General features: G+C 40.0%; 4 protein-coding genes across 8 annotated transcripts in view; 3 read left to right on the top strand and 1 right to left on the bottom strand.

The window, feature by feature from the left end:
• Nucleotides 1-619: 619 nt before the first annotated feature.
• LOC306932576 (olfactory receptor 52N4-like) lies at nt 620-1,604 on the top strand (the record flags this gene model as incomplete). The annotated part of the gene is made up of 1 exon (XM_079514425.1): nt 620-1,604. Exon 1 carries the CDS (start codon nt 669-671, stop codon nt 1,602-1,604), a length of 936 nt encoding a protein of 311 aa, XP_079370551.1. The 5' UTR covers nt 620-668.
• A 1,864-nt stretch (nt 1,605-3,468) lies between these two features.
• Nucleotides 3,469-9,020, bottom strand: chrna10a (cholinergic receptor, nicotinic, alpha 10a). Its single transcript, XM_079513565.1, has 5 exons — nt 8,902-9,020; nt 6,082-6,227; nt 5,805-5,959; nt 4,428-4,960; nt 3,469-4,332 (listed from the first exon to the last, which is right to left on the bottom strand). The coding sequence occupies exons 1-5, from the start codon at nt 8,957-8,959 to the stop codon at nt 3,668-3,670; spliced, it is 1,557 nt and encodes a 518-aa protein (XP_079369691.1). The 5' UTR covers nt 8,960-9,020; the 3' UTR covers nt 3,469-3,667.
• An 819-nt stretch (nt 9,021-9,839) lies between these two features.
• Nucleotides 9,840-12,602, top strand: LOC306932326 (post-GPI attachment to proteins factor 2-like; the record flags this gene model as incomplete). Its single annotated transcript, XM_079514081.1, has 5 exons — nt 9,840-10,007; nt 10,417-10,666; nt 11,395-11,501; nt 11,985-12,093; nt 12,472-12,602. 5 exons carry the CDS (start codon nt 9,840-9,842, stop codon nt 12,600-12,602), a joined length of 765 nt encoding a protein of 254 aa, XP_079370207.1.
• A 3,628-nt stretch (nt 12,603-16,230) lies between these two features.
• Nucleotides 16,231-23,580, top strand: part of stim1a (stromal interaction molecule 1a) — a 39,503-nt gene continuing 32,153 nt past the window's right edge. For 4 of the 5 annotated variants that reach the window (XM_079513563.1, XM_079513561.1, XM_079513562.1 and 1 more), the window contains exons 1-3: nt 16,231-16,539; nt 18,171-18,300; nt 21,500-21,630. In XM_079513563.1, coding sequence (XP_079369689.1) covers nt 18,183-18,300; nt 21,500-21,630 — 249 coding nt within the window. In that variant the 5' untranslated portion in view covers nt 16,231-16,539; nt 18,171-18,182. The remainder of the gene's footprint in view (nt 16,540-18,170; nt 18,301-21,499; nt 21,631-23,580) is intronic. The other variant, XM_079513564.1, reaches the window with a different exon arrangement.

The following is a 23,580-nucleotide window of genomic DNA, read 5'->3' as shown; positions in this document are numbered from 1 at the left end:
CAGAGCCAAGATATTAACCAAGATATCATAATTTAACCCTAGCTTTGATACAATCAAACATGTGTGTGTGCATTTATGTGTGCGTGTGCTCAAGTGCGTGCATGAGGCCTATAGACCCCCCTCCCATGTGAATGGTTTTCTACTTTATACTGGCAGGCAAAATGTGTCTGCGTGCGTGCGTGCGTGCGTGTGTGCGTGTGTGCGTGCCTGCGTGCGTGCGTGCGTGCGACATGAGCTCATGTCACATGTTCTGACCTCAGTGTTTATTTATACCGTAATTGTTTGATGATAGAAAAGTATTAATCCAGGATAAAAGAGGTCAGATCTGCTCCTGAGCCTGAACTCTTGCCTTCAAACACAAGGTAATGCAGCCACATGGCTATATTTCATTATTTACATTTTAGGTTTAGAGTATTGTATTTGTTGCATGATACATGATAATACAACAATAATATAACATTCAACAACAAATTGTCATGGTCAAATAATAATAATTTATTTCAAGTTTAAAGCATACATTCAGCACTTTTATTTTATAGTGGTAAAGGTTTTCATTTTTGTTTGTTTCTTTTTGTTGTTTTTTTATATAGCTAATCTTCTTCGAAATACCTGCCTCAACCATATAATAATAACTTTGTTTTACAGGTTTATATTCAGCATTAAACAGAATGGACGGCAACAATACATTTCCAAGTGGTGTCTTGGAAATCCAGGGCTTCAACATTTCTCCAGAGTTCACATACCCATTGTTTTTCTTACTGATGTTTGTTTATTTTTGTCTCCTTGTCTCCAACATTGCAGTGCTCATTCTCATTATCACTGAGAGGAGTTTGCACCAACCAATGTACCTCCTTTTTTGTAACCTGTCTATCAATGATCTAATGGGCAACACAGTCTTATTGCCACGACTCATGTCCGACATCGTATCAACAGAGAGGTTCATCACGTACAATCAATGCGTCGCTCAAGCATTTTATAGTCACACATTTGGCTCAGCCTCACATATGATACTGATCATTATGGCTGTTGATAGATATGTGGCAATAGTTCACCCACTGAGGTACGGGTCCATTATGACTAATAGAGCTGTGATTGCACTGTCAACATCTGCATGGGCAGCTTCAGTAATGTTAGTATCTATTCTGATAGGGCTCACTGTCAGGTTGTCCCGCTGTAGGTCTGTTATACAAAATGCATACTGTGACAATGCATCATTGTTCAAGCTGTCTTGTGAGGACGTGTCCATCAACAATGTATATGGTCTGATTTTTACTGTACTGTTGTTTGGTTCTTCAATGGGAAGCATAGCTGTCACCTATTTTAGGATTGCTGTCATCTGCTGGACTAAGAAAAACAAAGACTTGAATAGCAAAGCATTGCAAACTTGTGCTAGTCATCTTGTCCTTTACCTTATTATGTTGTGGACAGGGTTTTTAACCATCATTCTACATCGCTTCCCAAATTATCCAGATCTAAGGAAAATTGCATATATTTTGTTTCATGTTGTTCCTGCTAATTTAAATCCAGTTATCTATGGAATGCAAACAAAGACTTTACGAGATAAAATCATGCAAATTCTAAAAAGAAAAGTGACTCAATCCTAATCTAAATCAAGGTGTGAAAGTAAGGTGATTATTTGACCAGCATCAGGATTGCTACAGCATATATTTAAACATAATATGTGCAAATATATGCTGTAGCAATCCTGATATAGGAAAGTTATATTATAGCTTTCTGGGAAGTACATTACAGAACCATGACAGACGTGTGTTAAGGTTCACTCTTGTATCTATGTACCTGTGTATCTGTGTATCTATGTCATCATATTCACTGTTGATAGGCTGATGCACACTGTTGTAGGCCGTCTGACACTGTACATATATTGCTCTCATATACTGTACAGTGTTGCTGACTCGTTGTACTGTCTGAACATACAGTATGCCCATATAGGGGATCAATGTACTGTATACAGTATATTATATATTATTCCTATATATATGTGGCTAGCGGAGCCCTGTGCTCTGAGGAGCAAATTTTTCTAGTTATTTTCTTAGTTTTTTAAGTCTCAAAATGTATTTAAAACAACTAGTTTTATTGTATTGTGTGAAAATTATTTGCCGTTCTGAAATGTTTCCCTACCCTTAAAAATATAATTCTCAGGGTTGGTTGCCATTGTATTGAAACATACTCAACTTAATTTCAGCTAGAGAATTGTAATTTAACTACTTTCAACTGCATCCCTGTCATTATAGTCAAGGCAACAACAACAATAAAACATTTCAAAAATAGCAGATCTAGATTGAGCTAGATTGTCTATAGTACTAAGGCTATTTACACTGACACATGATGAAGTATATATCATGGTTGGTTCATATAAATGAACTGATTGGAGGTAAAATACTGTTCCTCAGTTTGATTATCACAAGTGATTAACAATTTAGGAACCTCTTGAAATTGTCATAATTAAAATACAAGTTTGTTTTTTGCTTCTGTGCATCAACATACATTATACTGATGTCTGTGCCTTGCCTACTGCTCATATATTTGAACATTTCTACACATTTGTAATTCACAATCAAGGCACTCATCCAGACTGACTTATTGTCTTTCCTCTTTCTCCTGCTGACATGACCTGGGTTGCTGGGTTGGTATGAAAACAACCCAGGGTCGGTTCTCATTTTGCTGTACCTTCAAAAGATGTATTTTCACACTGGATGCCAGAAGATTGCATTCAACTGGACCTGAACACATCTCAATGATATCATATCAGCTGTCATATTCTGTGCATGTTGTTTCTGAAAGATTAGACACATTTCTTTAACTGCTCATTTCCACACTTATAAATGTTGATCGCCATGAATATACCTTCAAACTAACAGCCAAATTAAAACTTGGAACATTATCTTGTCCTTGAACATGATTTTCATCAATCACTTTTTATTTCAAAACAAATAATTATAATAATTTACAGGTATTTAACCACATGAATCATCACGTCTTTATTCTGGGCATGTCATATTACGTCAACATTTGGTAGAAACCCTCTCTACCCTGTACTCTTTGAAACCATAGTGTTATAGATCATCATAGAATTGCTCTTGTGTGATGGGTTGAGCAGGCACTCAATGCATTCAAAGCTATCTGAGACTGACATTTTCTATTCGTGATCTATATTTTATTGCAACCTTAACAGGATATGTTATCAGTATACTGCAACTTGGCAATTCATCTTTGATGCAGAACACACCAGTACTATCGGCATCAGTTGTAACTAATTCATTAGCCATCACACAGGAAGAATACAGAATGTGAGTTCTCACACAAGCCAATAACAAATGGTTATACAGTGGTTGAATTAACAATAAATCCACAGTTGATGATCTGTTTATTGTTGCTATTGAGGTATTTGTCAAGTACATTAGCACATACCTCGGCATTTAACCCATCCTAACTATTGGAAGCAGTGGGAAACTACTGTATAGTACAATTTCCTATACTATTTTTTGTTTTTTTACTTTTAAACTTGCAAAACATAAAGGTAGGCTACATGTGTTCTAGAAGTAGGATTGAACTCTTTACCTTACATCTTCTTTTCATTATCTACACATCATGATGAATGAGCAAATAATCTTGTATACTAAAATATGCAGACTAAGATGTTCTACACCTAGATGCATTTACCCATGATGAGGAGACTCATAAAGAAAACCATAATAAAGAATAGCCACATGAAAAAGCGATCCAAGACCTTGGCTACCTTCTTCCACTCCCCAGTCCTTTTCTGTGTGGCCCTCTGATCTCTGTAACAGTTGGCAATGTACTCAATGTTACGTAGGAGCTGCTGTTCCTGCCACTGGGTCATGGAGTTCATTTCTCTTGCATTATTTTCTCCATCACTCACTCCCCCCTTCCTGCACCTGCCTGTGGATGTCTGTGTGTCTCCACAGTCCATGCTCATGTAAATGCCATTCTTCCAGGAACTGTAATTACTGGTAGGATTCTTCCCAATTGAGCCTACTGGACTCATGGTCTGCTCCATCACGTCCTCTTTCTCTTCTGGGATCAATGCATAGTCCTCTTTGCCAACTTGGCCATTCATGGTACAGTTTGTGTTCTTTACAGGGGCCGGCTCTTGTTTTTCTGATTGCGGTGACATGCAGTTCTCGCCTACTTCATAAACAAAGCACATTCTGGCCAGATACTGCAGAATGACTGTCTTGGCCCATTTGGGCACAGGCTTGGCATCTGGGCCGCAGTGGTGTATGTTCATGATGAAGATGGTGAGGGCAGTAGATGCTGTGATCATTGTCATGGTGGCAATATAATACTTTCCTGTGAATGGAAAATGACAACACCTCAACCATGAAATTAATTTCCACAAAGATCTCTTATAATATGTGCATTTGAGTGCATTTTATTGTACTTACCAATAAGAGGTACACTCTCAGAAGGTGGCATGATCTCTGCAACCAACAGCTGAAAGACAGTGAGGGCCAGCATCACTGTGACACCAAGCGACACTTTCTCTCCAGAGTCAGCAGGCAGGTAGAAACCAAGCGGGGCCAGGAAAGAGATCATCACACACGGAATAAGCAAGTTAAATATGTAAAACGTGGCCCTCCTCTTCAGTTCCAGTGTATATGTCACATCGGGGTATGGGTCAGCACAACAGCCATACAAGATGACGTTCTTCTTAGCGGACATACCTAGTACCTCCCACTCAACATTATCCACAAGGTCAGCCAGGTCAGCACTGTCCATGGCATTCGAGATGTCGAGCTGGTTACCATTGTAGGTCCAGGAGCCGTAGGTAAACCTACACTGCTGGGCATCAAACGGAAAGAATGCCACATCTACTTTGCAGGAGCTCTTGGTGATAGCTGGAGAGTCCCACATAATCTGTCCATCATTCCGGATCACCACGTTGGTGTCCATGGAACCAGTGAAATGGTCATCAGCACTGAAATACAGAGACAACTGTAATGCCATGACTTGCACAACTCTACTAAAACGTACTTTTTTGTTTGTTTGCTTTTTAGTTATTTAAATGTAGCCGATATCTCCTTTCATACTGCAGTTCCCACATGGCAATAACAGAAAATAAATAAAAAACTAAACAACTATGGAAAGGTCTAGTGGCTGGACTACAGGAGGAATGTTATTAATGGTATAAGGCACAAGTACAGAAACTGAGGGAGGAGTTGACTTGCACTCATGCCTCAGTCTGGTACAGTTGGAGGCCATCGATATTGGCCTTTTCTTTTTGCTGAGGTTTGCGTGATCTGCGCAAAAGGACAGTTAACCCATTTTGGGCGGGAACCCCTTTTGGTGTTTTAAACATTATGTTATAATTTAGCTATTGAAAAATAGCAGATCTACAAGCTCATACCGCGCCACCGAGTGGCGCGCTACGAGCTTGTAGGTCTGCTATTTTTTTGAAAAATCGTGAAAATATTTATTTCAGAAAACTGGAGGATTTAGAAGGATTTTTTTTTAAATTTTGAGGTCAGGCCTAAATGGGTCAAATGATAAGGGACAATATCGGTGGCACCCAACTGTATGCTCTGACTATCTGCATCATAGACTCTGTTTATCTGTCGTGATGTCAACACTACAACACAATTATAATACTCGGTCATTCAGATTTTCTTTTTTCTTTTTTAAGTGGAATATTAACTGGTGTAAGAAAAAGCAGATAAGAACCTGAACACTCCCGTGAATAACAGCTTCAAGGAATGTTCAGCTTGTGCCTTTACACCGACAAAAGAGCAGCTACCGCCTCACCCAACACCACTCCGACCTACTTGTTATATAGGACTATATCAGGTCTCCATATATAACTACTAGGTATGCGGATGGTATCGAGTCCGTCATAATCATCTTTATCCCATGTGAGGAGGGCATCAATCCACCTCTGCCGTATCCATAAATATGCTGTCAAAATCTGGTTACGCTCATCCTGTAAGAAATGGGAGGTCATTAACAATGACCACATTAAAAAACAACGGTGTAAAAAAAATGCAATTGTATTAGACTAGTTCTGTTGTTTTCTGCTAATTGGGAAGCAGTCCTTTGTTTTACCATATCAATGATTTGTGACAGAGTAATTTGCAGGGTGACATTCATGATGTTATCAGTGTCTTCCACAGGCCTCAATGCACTGCTGTAATTGGCAAATATATCATTCAGAAGCTTCTGTGCATATTTCGCCTTAGCACACCAACACACTGGGACAGGAGAGAGGAAACATTTCAGTAAATCTCTCTAAAACCTAATTTATACTTTGTGTCACAGTTAAAAAACTGTTCTAGTCAGAAAGTGACACCATCATACGACAAAGTACAGCTCAGGCTTATGGCTTGCTGCTGTATTTGACTGAACTGACAAAATGATGATGTTCTATGTCCTACATTTCAATTAAGACAAAAGCCAAACATTTGTTCTGAAAGACATTAGACAAGATGAAGGTCTTCGAAAAAAGGTTAAATGGATACATCACTGTATCATTGTAGCGAAGTGTGCCTTTGAGAAAGTCTGCTGAAGTTTAATGATGCAAGATTTGTTTTAAAAATCCATAATGCACTTTACCTTCCACGTTTAACAATAAAACACTTTGCATATAAAGTACACTACTAGACCAGTCTCCAGGGGTTATTACATTATAACAACCAGAAAAGGTGCATCAGCAGTGGTGGAAAAAGTACTCAATTTTGTTACTTAAGTAAAAGTATCAATATTGCAATGTAGAACTACTCTGTTAAAAGTAAAAGTCCAGAATTCAAAATGTACTTGAGTAAAAGTACAAAAGTATCGGTATCAAAATGTACTGTAGGCCTACTTAAAGTACCAAATGTAAAAGTACTCATTGTGCAGAATGTCCCATTCCACAAGTTCAAAAAGTATTAAAAAAAAATCTTTTGAAAATAGCCGATCTACAAGCTAACAATGCGTCGCGATGTCACACACTGTGAGCTTGTAGATCTGCTCATTGCAAATGGTCGGAATAGGCCTATATATAGGGCTGAACTGGTTAGTGTGTTTTATAGAAATAATCAAATTCTACAAAGTAACTATAACTAAAGTTTGCAAATACATGTAGTGGAGTAAAAGTACAATATTTGGATCTGAGATGTATAGTTGAGTAGAAGTAAAAGTATTGAAAATGGGAAATAGTCAAGTAAAGTATACAACCTCAAATTGTACTTAAGTACAGTAGGCCTACTTTAGTAAATGTACTTAGTTACTTTACACCACTGGGCTTCAGTGAATCAGCCTTTTCATTTAGGGCATCACACGGTTGGAACATATAGGCCTTTCATTTAGGGCATCACACGGTTGGAACATATAGGCCTTTCATTTAGGGCATCACACGGTTGGAACATATAGGCCTTTCATTTAGGGCATCACACGGTTGGAACATATAGGCCTTTCATTTAGGGCATCACACGGTTGGAACATATAGGCCTTTTCATTTAGGGCATCACACGGTTGGAACATATAGGCCTTTCCTTTTCATTTAGGGCATCACACGGTTGGAACATATAGGCCTTTCCTTTTCATTTAGGGCATCACACGGTTGGAACATATAGGCCTTTCATTTAGGGCATCACATGGTTGGAACATATAGGCCTTTCCTGGCTGTATGGTGTTGTGTACCACTTCAAAGTTATCGTAGCTTAAAGCATGTACTTGTTTTATGTGATCCAGATGAACAGTATGTGCCTATTTTAAAATTTTTATATTGAGCAGAATGTGCACTAAATGTTTTCTTCTTCTTTATTTCTTTTTTAATTCTTTGATTTACCTTTTAACCCTTTCGACCTTTTAACGTCGAACTACCAAGTGGCAGCATGAAGAATAGTGATGTTATAATGTTATAATGATGTTATAATCTGATTGCACGGACCAAATTCAAGTTGACGATAAAGCATTGTCTCTTAACATTCTGAGTGAAACCAATATGGATGCTCTGTTTGGAGAAAGAGTATCAGAGACTGTGAACACATGACAGATGGTGTAAGAGGGACAGAATGGATGTCAGGTTGGATTGCCCCATAACACTAGAGATAAGGCAAATCCCTGCATGAAGCATGCAGAGACTGAGGATTCCTGTTGACCCTTAGTGAATATGTGTTGGGTGACCTCTTAATCCCTGGCACACATACTGAATCAGTGAGAAAAGGAAAATAAACTGAAACATAACATGGGCTATAATCATTCAAATTGTCAGAAGACGTGATTATTATACTTTAAAAAACAATTCCCATAATTTATAATTTAAGGAAGGATCCTTCTGTAATTTGTGGGGAAACAAACAAACAAAAACACACACACACACACAAAAAAGAAACATTTGCAAATACAACTTGGCTAAAAATTCTGCCTGTTTACAATGTCCACTCTGGATTTAGGTAATCCAGATGACAACTATTTAATAAAGCATTTTGAGTGAAATAAATTCACTAACTTGCTGTCATGAAGTTTTGAACTCTGGGACAAACAAATATGTTATCAATAATAAATGTCACTTTCTTGAACACATAATTCATTGAAGTGCTAACGAATAGTATTATATAAAAGTATTATTCTATATATAGCCTAGCCTACAGTAACAGGTTATGGGAATTGTTTAACATCTCATAGACACATAGGATGGGTAGTATACTAAATTTAAGTAAATACGTATACCAGTATTTAACCACACATTTAAAATGATCAGAATACTGTATGTGTCGTTTTCTTTATAATTGTCATTTCAGTCTTTGCAGCCTTGCAGTATTTTTTGGTAGACTATAAAGATTGACAATTATTGTGCATGTGGCATAATTCATTTTCTTGATAGAAAGAAAGAAAGAAAGAAAGAAAGAAAGAAAGAAAGAAAGAAAGAAAGAAAAAACTTACCAGGAAAAACATTGATACTTATAGCTAACAAAAGTATGCCTAATGTTTGGACTCTCATCTTGCAAAACAATCCACGATCCAGAGATCATTTGAGCGCGTATATGAAAAATGACAATGCAGTATAGCCTACCAGTACCAGCAGTTTATTTCAAATATGGGCTGTGTTTATGGACAGACCTTAGAGTACAGACGGTCTTTCAACGGGGTATTCCTTTCAACGTAGAGGCGGGGCAGTGGGTCGACAGACAAAGCTTAATCCTGCACACACACCGCGTATTATTTGGTAAAAGATTAAGATACAATAATTTAGGAGGCTACCCTTTCCGTTTTAAAGCCTGAACTGCAGGCTAATAATGAATACAAAATAAATAATAATAATGTTTTCTTTGTTTGGCAACAACCTGACAGTATCAGCACCAAGGACAGTTCCAGACGCACCTATTCCGCGTCCGCGTCCTCTAAACTGTATGCTGTTAGGAAAATTGATTGCTTTTTTAACTTTTAAGGATAAACATCCATATAGATATAGGCAGGCTGCATATTTGCATAATTTATACGCGAAGATCTGTGCACGTTTTTGATAGGCTGCGTCAACCATCTTTATCATTGCAATGCGGCCGCTTGTTTTGCTTTTTGTTCCGGGTAGGCTATTCATATTTAATTTTTACGTTGGCTATTATGTTAGGCTGAGCATTTCGATCTATTTGCGAGAAAACGAAGGTTTGTTTAAGAATTCCACACCAAATTCTACATTTGTGTTTAAGATTGATCACTGCACAGAGCAGATGTAGGTTAGCCTCCTATAAAATGCTATAGCCTATATACATGGTCTGGTTCTATTTTTCACGATTTACTATTTCACTAATCCAACTGCACGAAATCGGAAGAACGCATGAATATCAGCCAAAATATTTTAATGTTTTCTAACCCAGTTTAGGATGCTACAAAGTCCAAATACCTTGGGGTATGAGAGACCCCTGATCGTCAGAATATCATTCTCCACCTGTGTTTTGGTTGCTGTCTTCCTGCCACTGCTTGGCTTAATAAGTTGTGTCTTCATATCTTCTGCTTTCCATTTCGAAGATTCTACTGGAACGCATTGCCAGGTATATAGCCTATGCTTGCAGTGCTTTTTCATGTCAATGACCCTCAAATTAATGCATTTGGCTTGCGGATCCCCCCATCAGAAATTATTTTGTGCCAACGAATTCCATACAAGATTAAATGTTTCCAAACATATTTTCATTCTCACGATCACATTCACTAAAATTAAATTCTTTAATTTTTATAAGATTTGTTGAGAATAGCAGATCTATAAGCTCACAACACATTGTGAACTTGTAGGCCTATCAGCTGTTCTCAATGAGCTGTATATGATATATATTGATTTTGATGCTATATTGTAATTTAGAACCCCCTCAAGGACCCTTGAGGGACCCTGGAGCGTCCTTGCTTTTTAAAATGTTCATGTCCATTTACAGCATCACCTGATATAGTCTATATCATTTTTCTTAGGTTCCTAATTATCTGCCATCTATTAGTGCCTCAATAAGCCTAAGCCCTGAATGCCACATCTGGAGATTCTGTATTGGACTACACTCAGCACCAAGGTTTCTTGTAGCCGTGACATACTTTAAGTTGTATAAAGGACGCTTCACATCAAGGTTCCCTGAGAGTTTACTCAGCTTCCTGAATCTTGTTTTTGCCTTCTTTGAAAACTTGGGTCTCTTGCTCCTTACTTATGTGTCATCCAGTGAGACATACTGTGAGTAATCAATATATTTTCAAGCTGAATCAATGGTTTGTGTTTTAGCCCTTAATTGAATTGTTACCCCACAGTTTGTTTTGTTCATATTATTCATACTAGTAAAGCATTAGTCACATGTGCTCTCCAACAGTTCACAGAAATACTATGCATAGTTTGGTTGCAGTCATCACAGAAATATGTGTGGGTTAGTTAGTATGTCAAAATGATGACAAAATTGTCACTTTTCATAACATGTCATTAATTCATGTTCATTGGGTGAAGACATTTGTCCCCAAATTGATTTGCTGAGCCTTTTTCAAAATTTCTACTTCACATGAATCATGAAAATGCATTTTTGCTTAAAGGGGAAAACCACCCATTTTCAACATTTTACTATGTCATTAATATACCTTAGAGCTGTTGTGTGGAAATAATAAAAAGGTCCCCCCATTCTGTGTTTCCTAGAACTGTAATTATGAAAAGAATCATTAACATGGTGAAACACATCTGGATGACATCATCAAGATGTGTTTCACCATGTTAATGATTTTTTTCAGACCTCCAGTTCTAGGAAACACAGAATGGGGGGACCTTTTTATTATTTCCACACAACAGCTCTAAGGTATATTAATGACATAGTAAAAGGTTGAAAATGAGTGGAATGCCCCTTTAATTTACATTTTACAGAATCACATAAATACATTGTCTCCTTAATTCACTATTGGCATCCTTTCACCCCATTTTAGTTGTACATAAGGAAGGCTTTGTCCTGTTCCTTATCAGCGCTCTTATCCACATGTCAATAACCTGCTGGTTGTGGAATACTATCAAGAGGTACTCACTAAGTCCTGAGGTAAGGAACTCCCTCTCAAAACACAAACATCTCTCATGCTACTGAATGTTAGCCACACATTGTCTTGTTATGTTTGATTGAAGCTTTTGTCAGTGTACTTAAACTTGACATGCATTTATTTCAAATTGTAAATTGCTGCCATTACATTTTTCTTATCCAGTCACTCCCCTAACATTGTATTACGTGTTAAGTTAAGAGCCACCACAATGTGGCACTGTGGTAAAGCATGTCTTTGACATGTAGCCGAGTATACTGCTGTAATGTTTCATGAAGTGATCACTGCTTAGAGGCTGCTGGAGGTAGTTATTGTTCACCATTATCCTGCTGCATTGTCTGTACATTTTATGATAACATGATTTTGATTATCATTATGATTTTGTGTCATATCTGACACAAAATCTAATATTTTAAATGTCCTTGGAGAAACAACTGTTAAGTTGCATAATAAAACAGTAACTCTTCATGAAAATATTTCCTCTTCAGGATACTAAATCTTACCACTGGAAAGTACGTTTCTTAGTCCTCTACATATCCTTCTGTGCTTTTGCTGCTTTTTTTTTCTGGAAACACAACATGTACTGTGAACCAGGAAGTGAGTAAAACTGTATATTATGTGGTTACATTAGTAGATTTTTCCACAATTTTAAGCAATGAATAAAAAGCTACAGCTATAGCTCTATCATTATCAATAGATGCTGTAGACACAATATAATCTTCATTTTTTTGTGTTGTATCACAGTGGTAAATTCTGTCTGCAAAACGTGGATTAAAAACTAAATATTGTAAATTATATTAATGATACATGCTCAAATGATCTTGATGAGAAGGGGAGACTATACATTTCTGACTGAGCAATAACACTTAAAATAAAGAGTTAAGTAAAACATCACAAAGTCAAATGTATTATGTACAAAAGCTGTATTGAGTTACTCGTTACATAATGATGTTTTCTCTTCCCTACCATTCACAGGCTATACCTTTTTTGCCCTGTTTGAATATTTGGTTGTCCTGTCCAACATGGCCTTTCATCTAACAGCTTTGTGGGACTTTAAGAGCAGAGAGGTCATGATCATTTCACCCTCTGAGGATAAAAACTTCTGAGAGTCAAACAAAGATAGTCTATGTTGTATACAATCACTCAACCTACAACTGATGAAGGATACATCACATGATTGCTTGAAGCTTTTATTGAAGCATTTGTACTTTATATGCATTTCTTTCTCATTGTAATTTACAAGGTTTAAGGAATGCTGCTATTATTTGGTTTATTATCCTATACTGTTTGTATGAACACATACATTGTATTACATGTTAACTTGAAAGGGTGGATATAAAGGGGATTAGGGGATTTCTCTGTTTCCATGTTGATATCAAGTCCCAGTAGTGCCATATCAGAGTTAACAAACAAAGAAAACTTGTGCCAATAGGAAGCTTGTTTAATTACCTGTTTATACTCTCATTTGTGGTCTTGTGGATACTTCTACTTACTTTATGCGATATATATGTTATAATTATAATTGGGCTTTTCATTTTCAATATTGTGTATGTTTAATTATTTGTCCTTTACTTAGAAATAGTTATATTTACAAAGGATATACACATGGGTGCCATTTTCACAACACAAGATATAGTAAGGGTATTCCAAATAAACAATTTGTATGCACTTTTATGCCAATGAAGCTATGCAGGATGGGTGATGTGAGTGTGAGTTGGTTAGCAATCTGGCTGCAACATTTTGCACAAGCTGCAGGCAAGATAGGTCTGCTTACAGAAACGACTGACAATTGTAGGCCTAGTAGTCAAGAAATTAGTGCAGAAAACACTGGAGGCCAGAACGCTGATACAAGGTTTAATTTCAGAGACAAAGGGCCAAGGTTTCGGGTCTCGTAACATCATACCCCTCACTCAGGTGACCCAGCCGTGGTCATCAAGTCCCGACTTTCGCCCCAGTAGCTACCCACGATCAGTCCCATTGGGGAAAGACCAGAGCCACACCGTCTGCCGCTCCCGAACTCCTCTGGAAAGTCCGGTGCATGGAAGGACTAGGCTCTGTGGGTTGACTCCAAGGGGCCAGTGAGGCTATTCAACGTTGAAGGTCTGGGTCCTAGTGGTAGGAGGAGGGACTACAGGCGGACCCGTGGATTCATGACCGGGAAACCCCGTGCCGCTGGGCTTTAACATTGAGCGCTCGGTTGCATACGTCACTCCGGACCTCAAAGTTGAGGTCCGGAGGAGGGACTTCCGGCAGTCTTCCGGGTGCTTCAAAACGCCACTGAGCAACTTCCACTGACATGAATAGCTGGGGGGGGCGGAGCTTCGCGCCAGTTCAGTCTCTATCCTTTTATATACTCTATGGTTGACTCCTGCATGTCCGGGCCCCCTCCTACGTCTCACCAGGCCCACTCCTGCTCTCACCAGGTGCAGCCAGGACCTGTGCGTTGCGTAGAGTAAAAATAAAGCAATCAACATTTTAACCAGGCGGGCTATGGAAAGGCCTGTTTAAAAAGGTGAGTTTTCAATAGTCCTTTGAAAATGTCCACAGAATCCACAGTTCTTAGGTGGAGTGGGAGCTCATTCCATAGCCTAGGGGCAAAACCTGCAAAGGCTCGATCGCCTTTGGTTACTCGTTTTGTCTGAGGAACAACCAGCAAAGCCTGTGATGTGGATCTCAGTGACCTTCTGGGCACATACGGTTGGAGCAGGTGAGAGAGATAAGGAGGTGCCTGGCCATGGAGGGTGTTATATGACAGGATCTCCTGGACCTGGTCAGCAACCTAGCAGCTGTATTCTGAACCAGTTGCAGGCGATCTAATGCGATCTAAAGCTTAAGTACTGCTAGCCTGTGGCGACCCCTGAAAGGGAACAGCTGAAAGTAAAAGTCCCCCCCCCCCCCCGTGCTTTCGTTTGAAATGTACTCATTCTACATACTGTGAATAACACTTTCAATCAATCAATCAATCAAAAGAAGAAGACATTGAGTGTCATCCATTCTTTAAAAGCAGCCAGGCAATCATGGAGGGTATAGTTTGGCTTAACTGAAAAATACAGCTGCATGGCATCTGTGTACTGTAGCAATAATGAAAGATTAACTATTAACCCGATAGCAGTAACATGTAAAGTGAGAAAAAGATAGTATCAATGATTGAACCCTCTGGGACTCTGTAGATTAGGACAATGGAAGATACAAAGAACTGAAACATACTGTTTGACAGTAGTACATTAGCCAATTGAAGCACAGCATGAGATACCCCCACATATTTAGAGGTTATCAATAGTATAAAAAATCACACCCGTGTGAAATGAGTGGTGCAACTCCGTGTGGGGGTCCCCGGAAGTTCCAGACCCACAGGAACGCACCCAGGGTGCCGGGCCGGTTCTGGCAAGCCGGGCTGCGTCCGAAACGGTTGAGAAATGACAGTTACCGTGTGGGGGTCCCCAGGGGGTCCCTCTACTGTACTGTACTGTCACTGTACTGTACTGTCACACCCAAAATCATCATATCTACAGTTAATATGTCTGTGTGTTAGGCTGCGCAACAGTGACACTCGGTGGTGAATTCGTGCTCTGTGTGTGGGTCCCCGGGGGGTCCCCGGAACATCCAGGAATGCGCCCAGGGGACGGGGACGATTCCGGCGAGCCGCCCCGCGTCCGAAACAGTTGAGAAATTAGTTACCGTGTGGTGGTCCCCAAGGGGTATACCTATATATCATGGGATGAAGACCCATTTGGGGTCGAAACGTTGTCATCCTTAATAAAATTGCATTGGGAGCTACTAAACAGTGTGAGGTCAACATCTCTTTTTTCCGTATCTCCTGTACGTATCTTCTTGTTCAGCACCTGAAAGTTTTTTAGAGATGTCATGTGCGTACTTTCTTTTGGATTCTATTTCTACTGTACTGTACTGTCACACCCAAAATCATCAAAATATACAGTTAATTTGTATTTGTGTGTGTTAGGCTGTGCGTGAATACCAGCCAAACGCTATTTTCGTGCTCGGACGGAACCAGACTCGGATGGACCCAGGCAGGCAGCCAGGGACGGACCCAGGCAGCCAGGCAGGCAGCCAGGGACGGACCCAGGGACACACATAGCTGTCTATAGGAGTAAAAACAGCTGTTAAATCAAGCAGGACCAGGGTAGAATGTTCACCATAGTAACTGAAAAATCGTTTTTTAAAAGATCGTTCCTAATTCCTATTATCTGCTGTACTGTACTACTGATCTCCCATCATGTAAGTAGTGCACCAACAATATATTCTTCAGAATAAGGTGGCATTTGTTCAATCAAGCCAGAAGGTCCATATTACAATCATTTGTCTTTTCACGAAATAAGTATCAAACTACGTATCAAACTGTCTTTGTACATCACATTGATGGTTATTGTCAACTTTGAGGTGCATTAGATGGCAATGGCATTGAAACATTCTCAAACAAGCACAAAATTGCAATAACCTACATCCAGTGAAGGCAAGCATAGGAGGCAGCACGTTTGGCAGTGGCTCTGGTAATACCAAAATAAGGCATTTTGTAGAAGAAGACACTTGGAACAAGTGTCTTTGGTAACATTTGGTAAGATAGCCGCTCCCACGCTTCACCACCACTGGCCTGATAGTGGCCTCTCTCCGCCCTTCAGCCTCCAGGACCAGCCCTTTATCTCTGCAGTCCTCCTCCCATAGAGTATATACAAGGAGGGCCTCCTCCCCACTCCATTCACTTCTCCACTTGTTCACGAGGCACATGACCTACTTCTGGTCTGCTAAAGGGGCGGACGCGTACACGTACGTCACATTCACACAGATACAGGAAACAAAGCGATGCGTACAGTCTTGTTTTTCTATTGTTTCTGGAATGCGGGTGGCTTGCTTCGCAGCACAACCAACCATAGAACCAGACCTTTTCTAGAGTGAAAGAGAGAGGGAGATAGAGGTGGAGTCTGCTGTGCTTCGACTCCGAGGGACCACGTACCACCAGCCATCTGCTGCAATGTCCAAACAGAGCTGAATCCACGGATCGTTTTGGCCAGGGAGGGTACATGACAGGTACATTGTTTATATTATTGTACTTTATAGACATAGATAAAGAATTGTGCTGTTTACAACCCATGGAAAAAAGTGTAGCTTTGCTACCATAACGTTAACGTTGCCCAAAACTTGCCTTCCGCGTATAAGCTCCATCGTGCGAGGCTGTCGCAATGCCCCCGATAAGAACAGATCTACAAGCCAACAACGCATCGCACCGCGACGCGTTGTTGGCTTGTAGATCTGTTCTTTTCGGGCAAGCAACACTGTCGTACTACGGAGTATAAAGGCGTTGCCGTGTCTGGTTAGCTGGCACATTTGTTACATTCATTGACGTGCTACTTGTACCATTCATGCATGCATTATTACAGTGATGTTCCTCGTTATTATAACGGTAACTTAAATCCCAAAGGCTTGGTGATGTTTTGTAATTTTCTTTCATCTAGACTAGAAACCTCCTAGCTAACACGGCTATAGCTGCTCAGAGAAGCCAGAATGTCAGACTGCGGTAGCGGAACTTAATCGCGTGGACATTGTCTTTGTACAGTTGGAAAATACGTCCACGTATGTTGTATTTTGGTGGGGTCGTATGGCCCTTTGGATTTCAGCCAGATTTATAATTAGTTGTAGGACGGTGCCGCACACCGGATATATCTGATCTACAAGCTCACATGCTTGCAGGTCTGCCCTGCCGAGTTTGTGGATCGGCTACTTTCGGCCAAATACGTTATTTTTGTGCGTACGACACGACACTTTTTTTTGTCGAGATGAAAGACAACAGTCAAAACATGCCTTAAATTCTGAACACCACCACAGAAAAGTTCAAGTTAGATTACATTACATTATTAAAGATACAACCCAACCGATTTCAATAAATAAAACGTTATTTTAACCTCTCACCTGACCTATGGTCATGACCGAAATAATAAGGTCGCGAATACAAGTGGCCGAAATGAGTTTTCTCCGAGGGGTGGCTGGCATCTCCCTTAGAGAGGGTGAGAAGTTCAGTCAGGCGAGAGAGACTGAGTAAAGTCGCTGCTTCGCCTGGAAAGGAGCCAGCTTAGGTGGTTCGGGCATCTGGTTAGGAAGCCTCTTGAGCGTCTCCCTAGAGAGGTCCTCGATGCACGTCCCACTGGGAGTAGACCCCTGGGAAGACTAAGGACCAGATTACATCTCCACACTGGCCTTGGAACACCTCGGGATCACCCAGGAGGAAGTTACTTAAATGTTGCTCTGGAGAGGGAAGTCTGGAGCTCTGCGGTGTAGCTGTTGCCCCTGCGACCCGACTACGGATAAGTGGTTGAAGATGGATGGAGAGCATAGTAGCATACTAGCATTGGGATCAAACAATAGGTCAAGAGGAGCCTAATACCGGTATCTCCTGTTTCCTTACAAGTGCACCCACTGGACATTACGCTACGGACAGTAGTATGTCGCAGGGATTTACCCCAATCCAATACTTAAAGCTGAGTGCCAAGCAGGGTGGCATTGGGTACAGTCTTTGGTACGACTCGGCCTGGGATTGAACCCCAGATCTCACCACAAGCCAAGGCCATTGAACCGGTCGAGTGCATAATGCACAAATTGTGTTTTTTGTTATGCATCTGTGAACCTCTGAGACATTTCAACCTAATCTACTTCCTATTTTACAGCAAACCTTCGTTATGGACTTCAGGAAATTGGTGACTACATGGATTTTATTTCTGTGTACCGTTGGCGGAAGTTGGGCTGAAAAAACCTGTATGGCCACATTGGACAGACATACAGATAATGGCTTGTCAGGTGAGTAATAAATGATCAAGTGCCTTTTGAGAATTGTATTTTTTTTTCATCATTCCTTTTAGGTAACTGTACAGACTAGATTTGCACTGCCAAGATTACATTCCATATCTGTGAAATTGTACAGGTTCTAAATGTAGCTGCGCTGAGAATAGTCAGGGTATGTACTCATCATTAAGCCTTGTCCTTTAACTTAGACTTAGATCATCATGGCACCCAGTCAAACAAGAGAAGTACCCACTAGCTGATTTTGGCGTAAGACGGGTCCTCATTTGAATTAATAACTTTTTGCATCACATCACCACAGTTTAGTTAGAAGACAAATCTTAAGTTGCAACACGCATTTTGAATCACTTCACAGCATTTCTTAACTTAACGTTATTTGACTATAACACCTTAAGCAACATGGAAGATACCTGACAAACGTCTATATTCATTTTCATAGAGGCCATTCTTTTGTTGCAATGAATTCAGTTTTCACTTTCCTTTAATCAGAGCAGCTACAGGAAGTGATTGTTTTGCTGTTACAGTTACATTCTTGTTGTCCACACAGTAATTATTCTATTTAGATTTTTTTCCATATACATTATAGTGCTTTTGAAAAATGGGGAACGCAAACGTATGGTAGCATGCTAAAAGCAAAACAAGAATGAATCTTGTGTTAACTGTTGCTTTTATAATTGAACTGCCTTGATAATCTATTGTAATTCTACTCTACATTTAGCACCATTAATTGAACGATCAGTAATATTGTGAGAATATTAAAGAGCATGGATGGAGCATTGGAGCCTAAACGGTTAAATTGTAGAAATGGTAGTTTTTTTCACATAATAAAGGATTCATTTGGTAAACGGTAGTAAGGAAAGGACTACGGAACACAACGTTCCTCACTAAACCATTCAGGTTTTGTCTACACAGGTTTGTTGTAACCTTGTGCACAGTTTACAAATGTGTATCACTTGTCCGAAGACGGTATGGTCCTCCTGGGAAGAATTGATTCCCGACTGTGGCCTTCGAGTCTTGCCAGAAACAAATCGGTGATTGTGTTAATTCTTTGGCTTAGACTGGTTCAGAGAAGAGAGTGTGTTCCCATCTACACACAAGCACAAATATGACTTGCGTAACTGTGCTTAAAAAAGGCAGGCTGGTATGTAAATATCTTATCTTTTGTCTCTGGAAGTTTGCAAACCAAATGAGTACTGAATGAAAGTTTGGTGTGTGAGAGAGCTACAGGTGGTCGTGGTAGGGTCATAGTAATGGTGTCATACTATAGTAATACATGTCTTGAGCTTCTAAAACGTAATTTTGACTGACTCACTACTCACTTATGTATTTCCTATTGTATGTTGTGAGCATAACCAGTGATCTGGAATGCAATGTTGTGACCTGGAAAGTGGAAACTCACCAGTGTATTTATTTAAAGCAACGCTTATGTGTTGTCAGCACTTTTTCTAAACCCGCGTGTCTGGGCCAGGTGTCCAACAAAAAACCTGCTCCATCCCACTTTAGCTGCACTGCAGAGGCACATTTGTGTCGCCTAACTCTTTGTATTGGAAAGGGTAATGATTTTGTAATTCAGATTGTCAAACAAAGTTCTGTTATAAAAGTCTTATAATAAGCCATTGAGTGAGTTTATTGTCTTTTCCTGAGTTATATAAAACGATAGTAAATGATGGATAGTTAAGGCTGACAACACAACATGCCTTGACTTGGTGAAGTGGCAAACATTTACATCTGCTTGAGTGAAAGGTTAACTTGCTGCTTAAATGTCTGATACCTGTTGTGACTGAAACTTTTCATATTCCTTTTTTATGTTTATGCTCCCCTTGGTAGTAGCTTCTGGAGATGCATTTTGCACAATTCCAGAGGTGGTTCTTGTGAATCCAGTTTGACCATTTTTTACTGAAGAAGTAGCTCTTTCACACATCCCTGAGTGTCTGCAGTAAAGGCCAAACTAAATTTCCTTTCAGTGCGAGCGGCAGGCTGATCTGTGGCAGAGTGTTTCTAATCCCTTTGGAGAGAGGAGGAAGATGAGGGCAGACAGGCTCCACCTGCAGAATGCAGACTGTTTCATAACCATGACTAGAGCAAACAGACTGCTGCTGGCATGTGATAAGTTCACAAGAGGTGTGAAAACAGGCCATGGTCAACCTCCTAGTCAGCTAGTTTTTTTTATTGTCATTTGTGTCAATAGTCCTTGGAATTTACCTTATCCTGACTGAAGCCTTCATTTCACCATGATACAATTCAGTCTCTCTCGTCTTCATTCTTGGACCCTAGATCCCATTACACTGAATAATTTCTCAGTGTATTTTGGGGGTCCAAGAAAGAATATGACCTCCCAGAAACCAAGACACATTACTTAAGTCTCTTGAATGACTTAATTAATAATTTATGTCTCCCAGCTGGTGTCTGTTTTTTTTGTTTTGTTTTAATCTCTCTGTGCATCTACTGTAACAACCACAGTTGAAGTTCCCTTGAGCAAAGCACTGAACCTCAAACTGCAGTAGAGCTGCTATGGCTGCTCTTACTTCCCAATGTGAATATTTGTAACTGAAAGTGTGAGAAGATGTTGTGTGGGTTTTCAGCAGTTGCATAGCTACTGCAAGAGCTAGGACTTCCTTCAAACATCTGCTAAGCATGCTAATGTTAGCTGTGGTTACAGGAACACAATGACTTTGTCATGCGTACGTTTTGCACTTACGCATGCTGTTTGGGGGCTCTAGAAATGGTGGAGCAAAGAGATATGTCAGATTCCAGCAGAAAAAGCACCACAACTAGCACATGAACATAGCGCTAGATATCTGTATACCTTTTTGCCTATTTCAATCAAGCCATTTTAATCGTAATACTTACACTGAATTAGGTAGTAACATTTGGAATAGTGTCAAAAATTACCTGAAATTGGACCCTTTCGTGTCTCAGTGCCACACACTTTTACTCAGTTTGTGTTGGACAGAATCATCAGTGAGTCTTTTTAGCTTGAAATATTTGATTATTGGTACAAAATAGAAGCCTCCTATACATCAATAACTTATTTTTAAAACTGTAGCATCCAGTTGAGCTGTATTTCATTGAATTCATGTAATTAGTAATTGTAACAGGTTACACAAATACTCGAATAAAAATAATTTAACTAAACAGTTATTATTATATTTTCTCATTTCTTTTGACTGACTAGCATGACTGTTTTTCCCACTAGAACTCTGCCGCATTGATGAGCCACTATGCTTGGATGAAAATGCCGTTCTCAGCTTTGAGGCTATCCGGAATATCCACAAGCAGATGGACGATGATGAAAATGGCAACGTAGATGTGTCGGAGACAGATGGTGTAAGTACTACAGCTCAGACTGTCATTTCCTACAGGTGTTTCTGTTCTGTTGGAGGAAATACATGGCTTTGTTGTACGATATGGCAACAATATCATACCATAATGGTTTTAGGCAGGATCTACCATCTTAACCCATTTTGACCTGAGATCAGATTCTAAAAATGTCTTCTACATCCTGACAGTTTTCTGAAAAAGCTATGTTTCTATGTCTGTGGTTCTTCGATTTTTCAAAAATAGCAGACCTACAAGCTCGTAGCGCGCCACTCGGTGGCGCGCTATGAGCTTGTAGATCTGCTATTTTTCAATAGCTAAAGCATAACATAATGCTAACACCAAAAGGGGTTCCCGCCCAGAATGGGTTAAAGGGACACTTCACCCCTTTTGCAACTTATTTGAATGATGTTTGGAAGACAAGGAACACTTTCCTGGGGCTTTTATGTGAGTAATCTATGTTTTTAGTGTGTCCATGATGTCATGGACACTGGGCTCACTTACTTCCTGGACTATGTTGTCGCAGTAAAACAGCCCTCCTCCATCACAATGCTACGCGGGGTAGGCTAGGCTTGTAGATTTAGTTTTAGTAGCCAACACCGACTCTGGACTCCTGGATCGCTGCCCTCCACACTTTCCTATCTAACATCAGGTTTTTGAGCTCTAGAGCAGGAGTACTTTGACAATGGAGGGGGCCACTATATTTCCACACTCACTCCAGAGGGCCACATTGCATATTACATATGTCGTAGCAAAAATAGCCGATCTACAAGCTCAAAACGCATCGTTGTGTGACGCATTTTGAGCTTGTAGATCAGCTATTTTTGCTATATTTGAATTGAAATCCTGAATACTTTTTTGCCATTTTTGAATTGGAATCCTGAAAAGTAACCTTTTTATATAATTTCAAATGCATTTAGTTATAGTTATGTTAACTTTATGAACTAAATACAAATACATTGGACATAAAACAAGACAGAATAACATTTTAATTAGCTGAAATCAATAATATATCAGTATTCTGATATTAACCTGCAGGCCGCATTAAGTGATGGTGGGGGTTGCATGTGGCCCCCAGGCCGCCAGTTGCCCATGTATGCTCTAGTCTAGAGTGTTGTTAGCTAAGCTGTCGCGTCGTGGTGCGCTTCTTTCCCCTCCTGGCTTTGCCCTGGGTTGGCTCCCCTAGTCGATTGACGTGCCTCTAGTTCTGGGTGCCTGACGCAGTGCCCTGCCAGCCACATCCTTCTCTCTCTGACTTTGTCTGTGACCACCCGTGGTAGGTCCCAATAGAGGTCCACATTTCTGATGCGGTCGTCCATGTGACACCTAGTGCCATTTGTAGCATTCTAGTGTAGACTCCATCCAGGGCTCTTTCCTGTTGTGCTGCGAGGGTCCATGTCTCAGCCTCATACAGCAGTACTGACTACAGTAGCTATGAAAAGCCGCCTCTTAAGGTCTTCTCCCATGTCTGATTTCCACACACTCCATATCCCATGCAAGGCATTCCAGGCAAGTGCTCTCCGGACCTTCAGGTCCTGTTCAGTTGAGGCAGTCCAAGCCCCGAGATATTTGAAGTCCTCGACGGGCTGGAGCACCATCCCGTCTGCAGTGGCAATGTAGATTTTGTCTACAGGACATTTTGTCTTGTAGATTTATGTTCTATTTTGCGAGTTAAAAAATCAGGTATACACTGATAGAATGAACACTCAATAGAACGGTCTCTTTCTCATTTTAATCGTTCATGATTTAATATCGTCATATGCACACCCCTAATGAGTTGTATATGGTTACACTGTCAGGCTTTTCATTATCAATCTGAAAAGGCTTACTGCCTCTTCAGATGTGTCATTGTGTCATTACAGTAAAGTGTCATTACAGTAAACCTTGGTCATCAGTGAGGATTTCTTTCTAAGAAGGCCATAGTAAATGAGATTAGTTTGTAAAGGCCCTATAATCCTA

This window comes from Electrona antarctica (assembly GCF_951216825.1).
Source record: "Electrona antarctica genome assembly, chromosome: 11".
Lineage (NCBI taxonomy): Eukaryota > Metazoa > Chordata > Actinopteri > Myctophiformes > Myctophidae > Electrona > Electrona antarctica.
The sequence above is the reverse complement of the archived record's forward strand: the minus strand, read 5'-3'. Positions and strand labels throughout refer to the sequence as shown.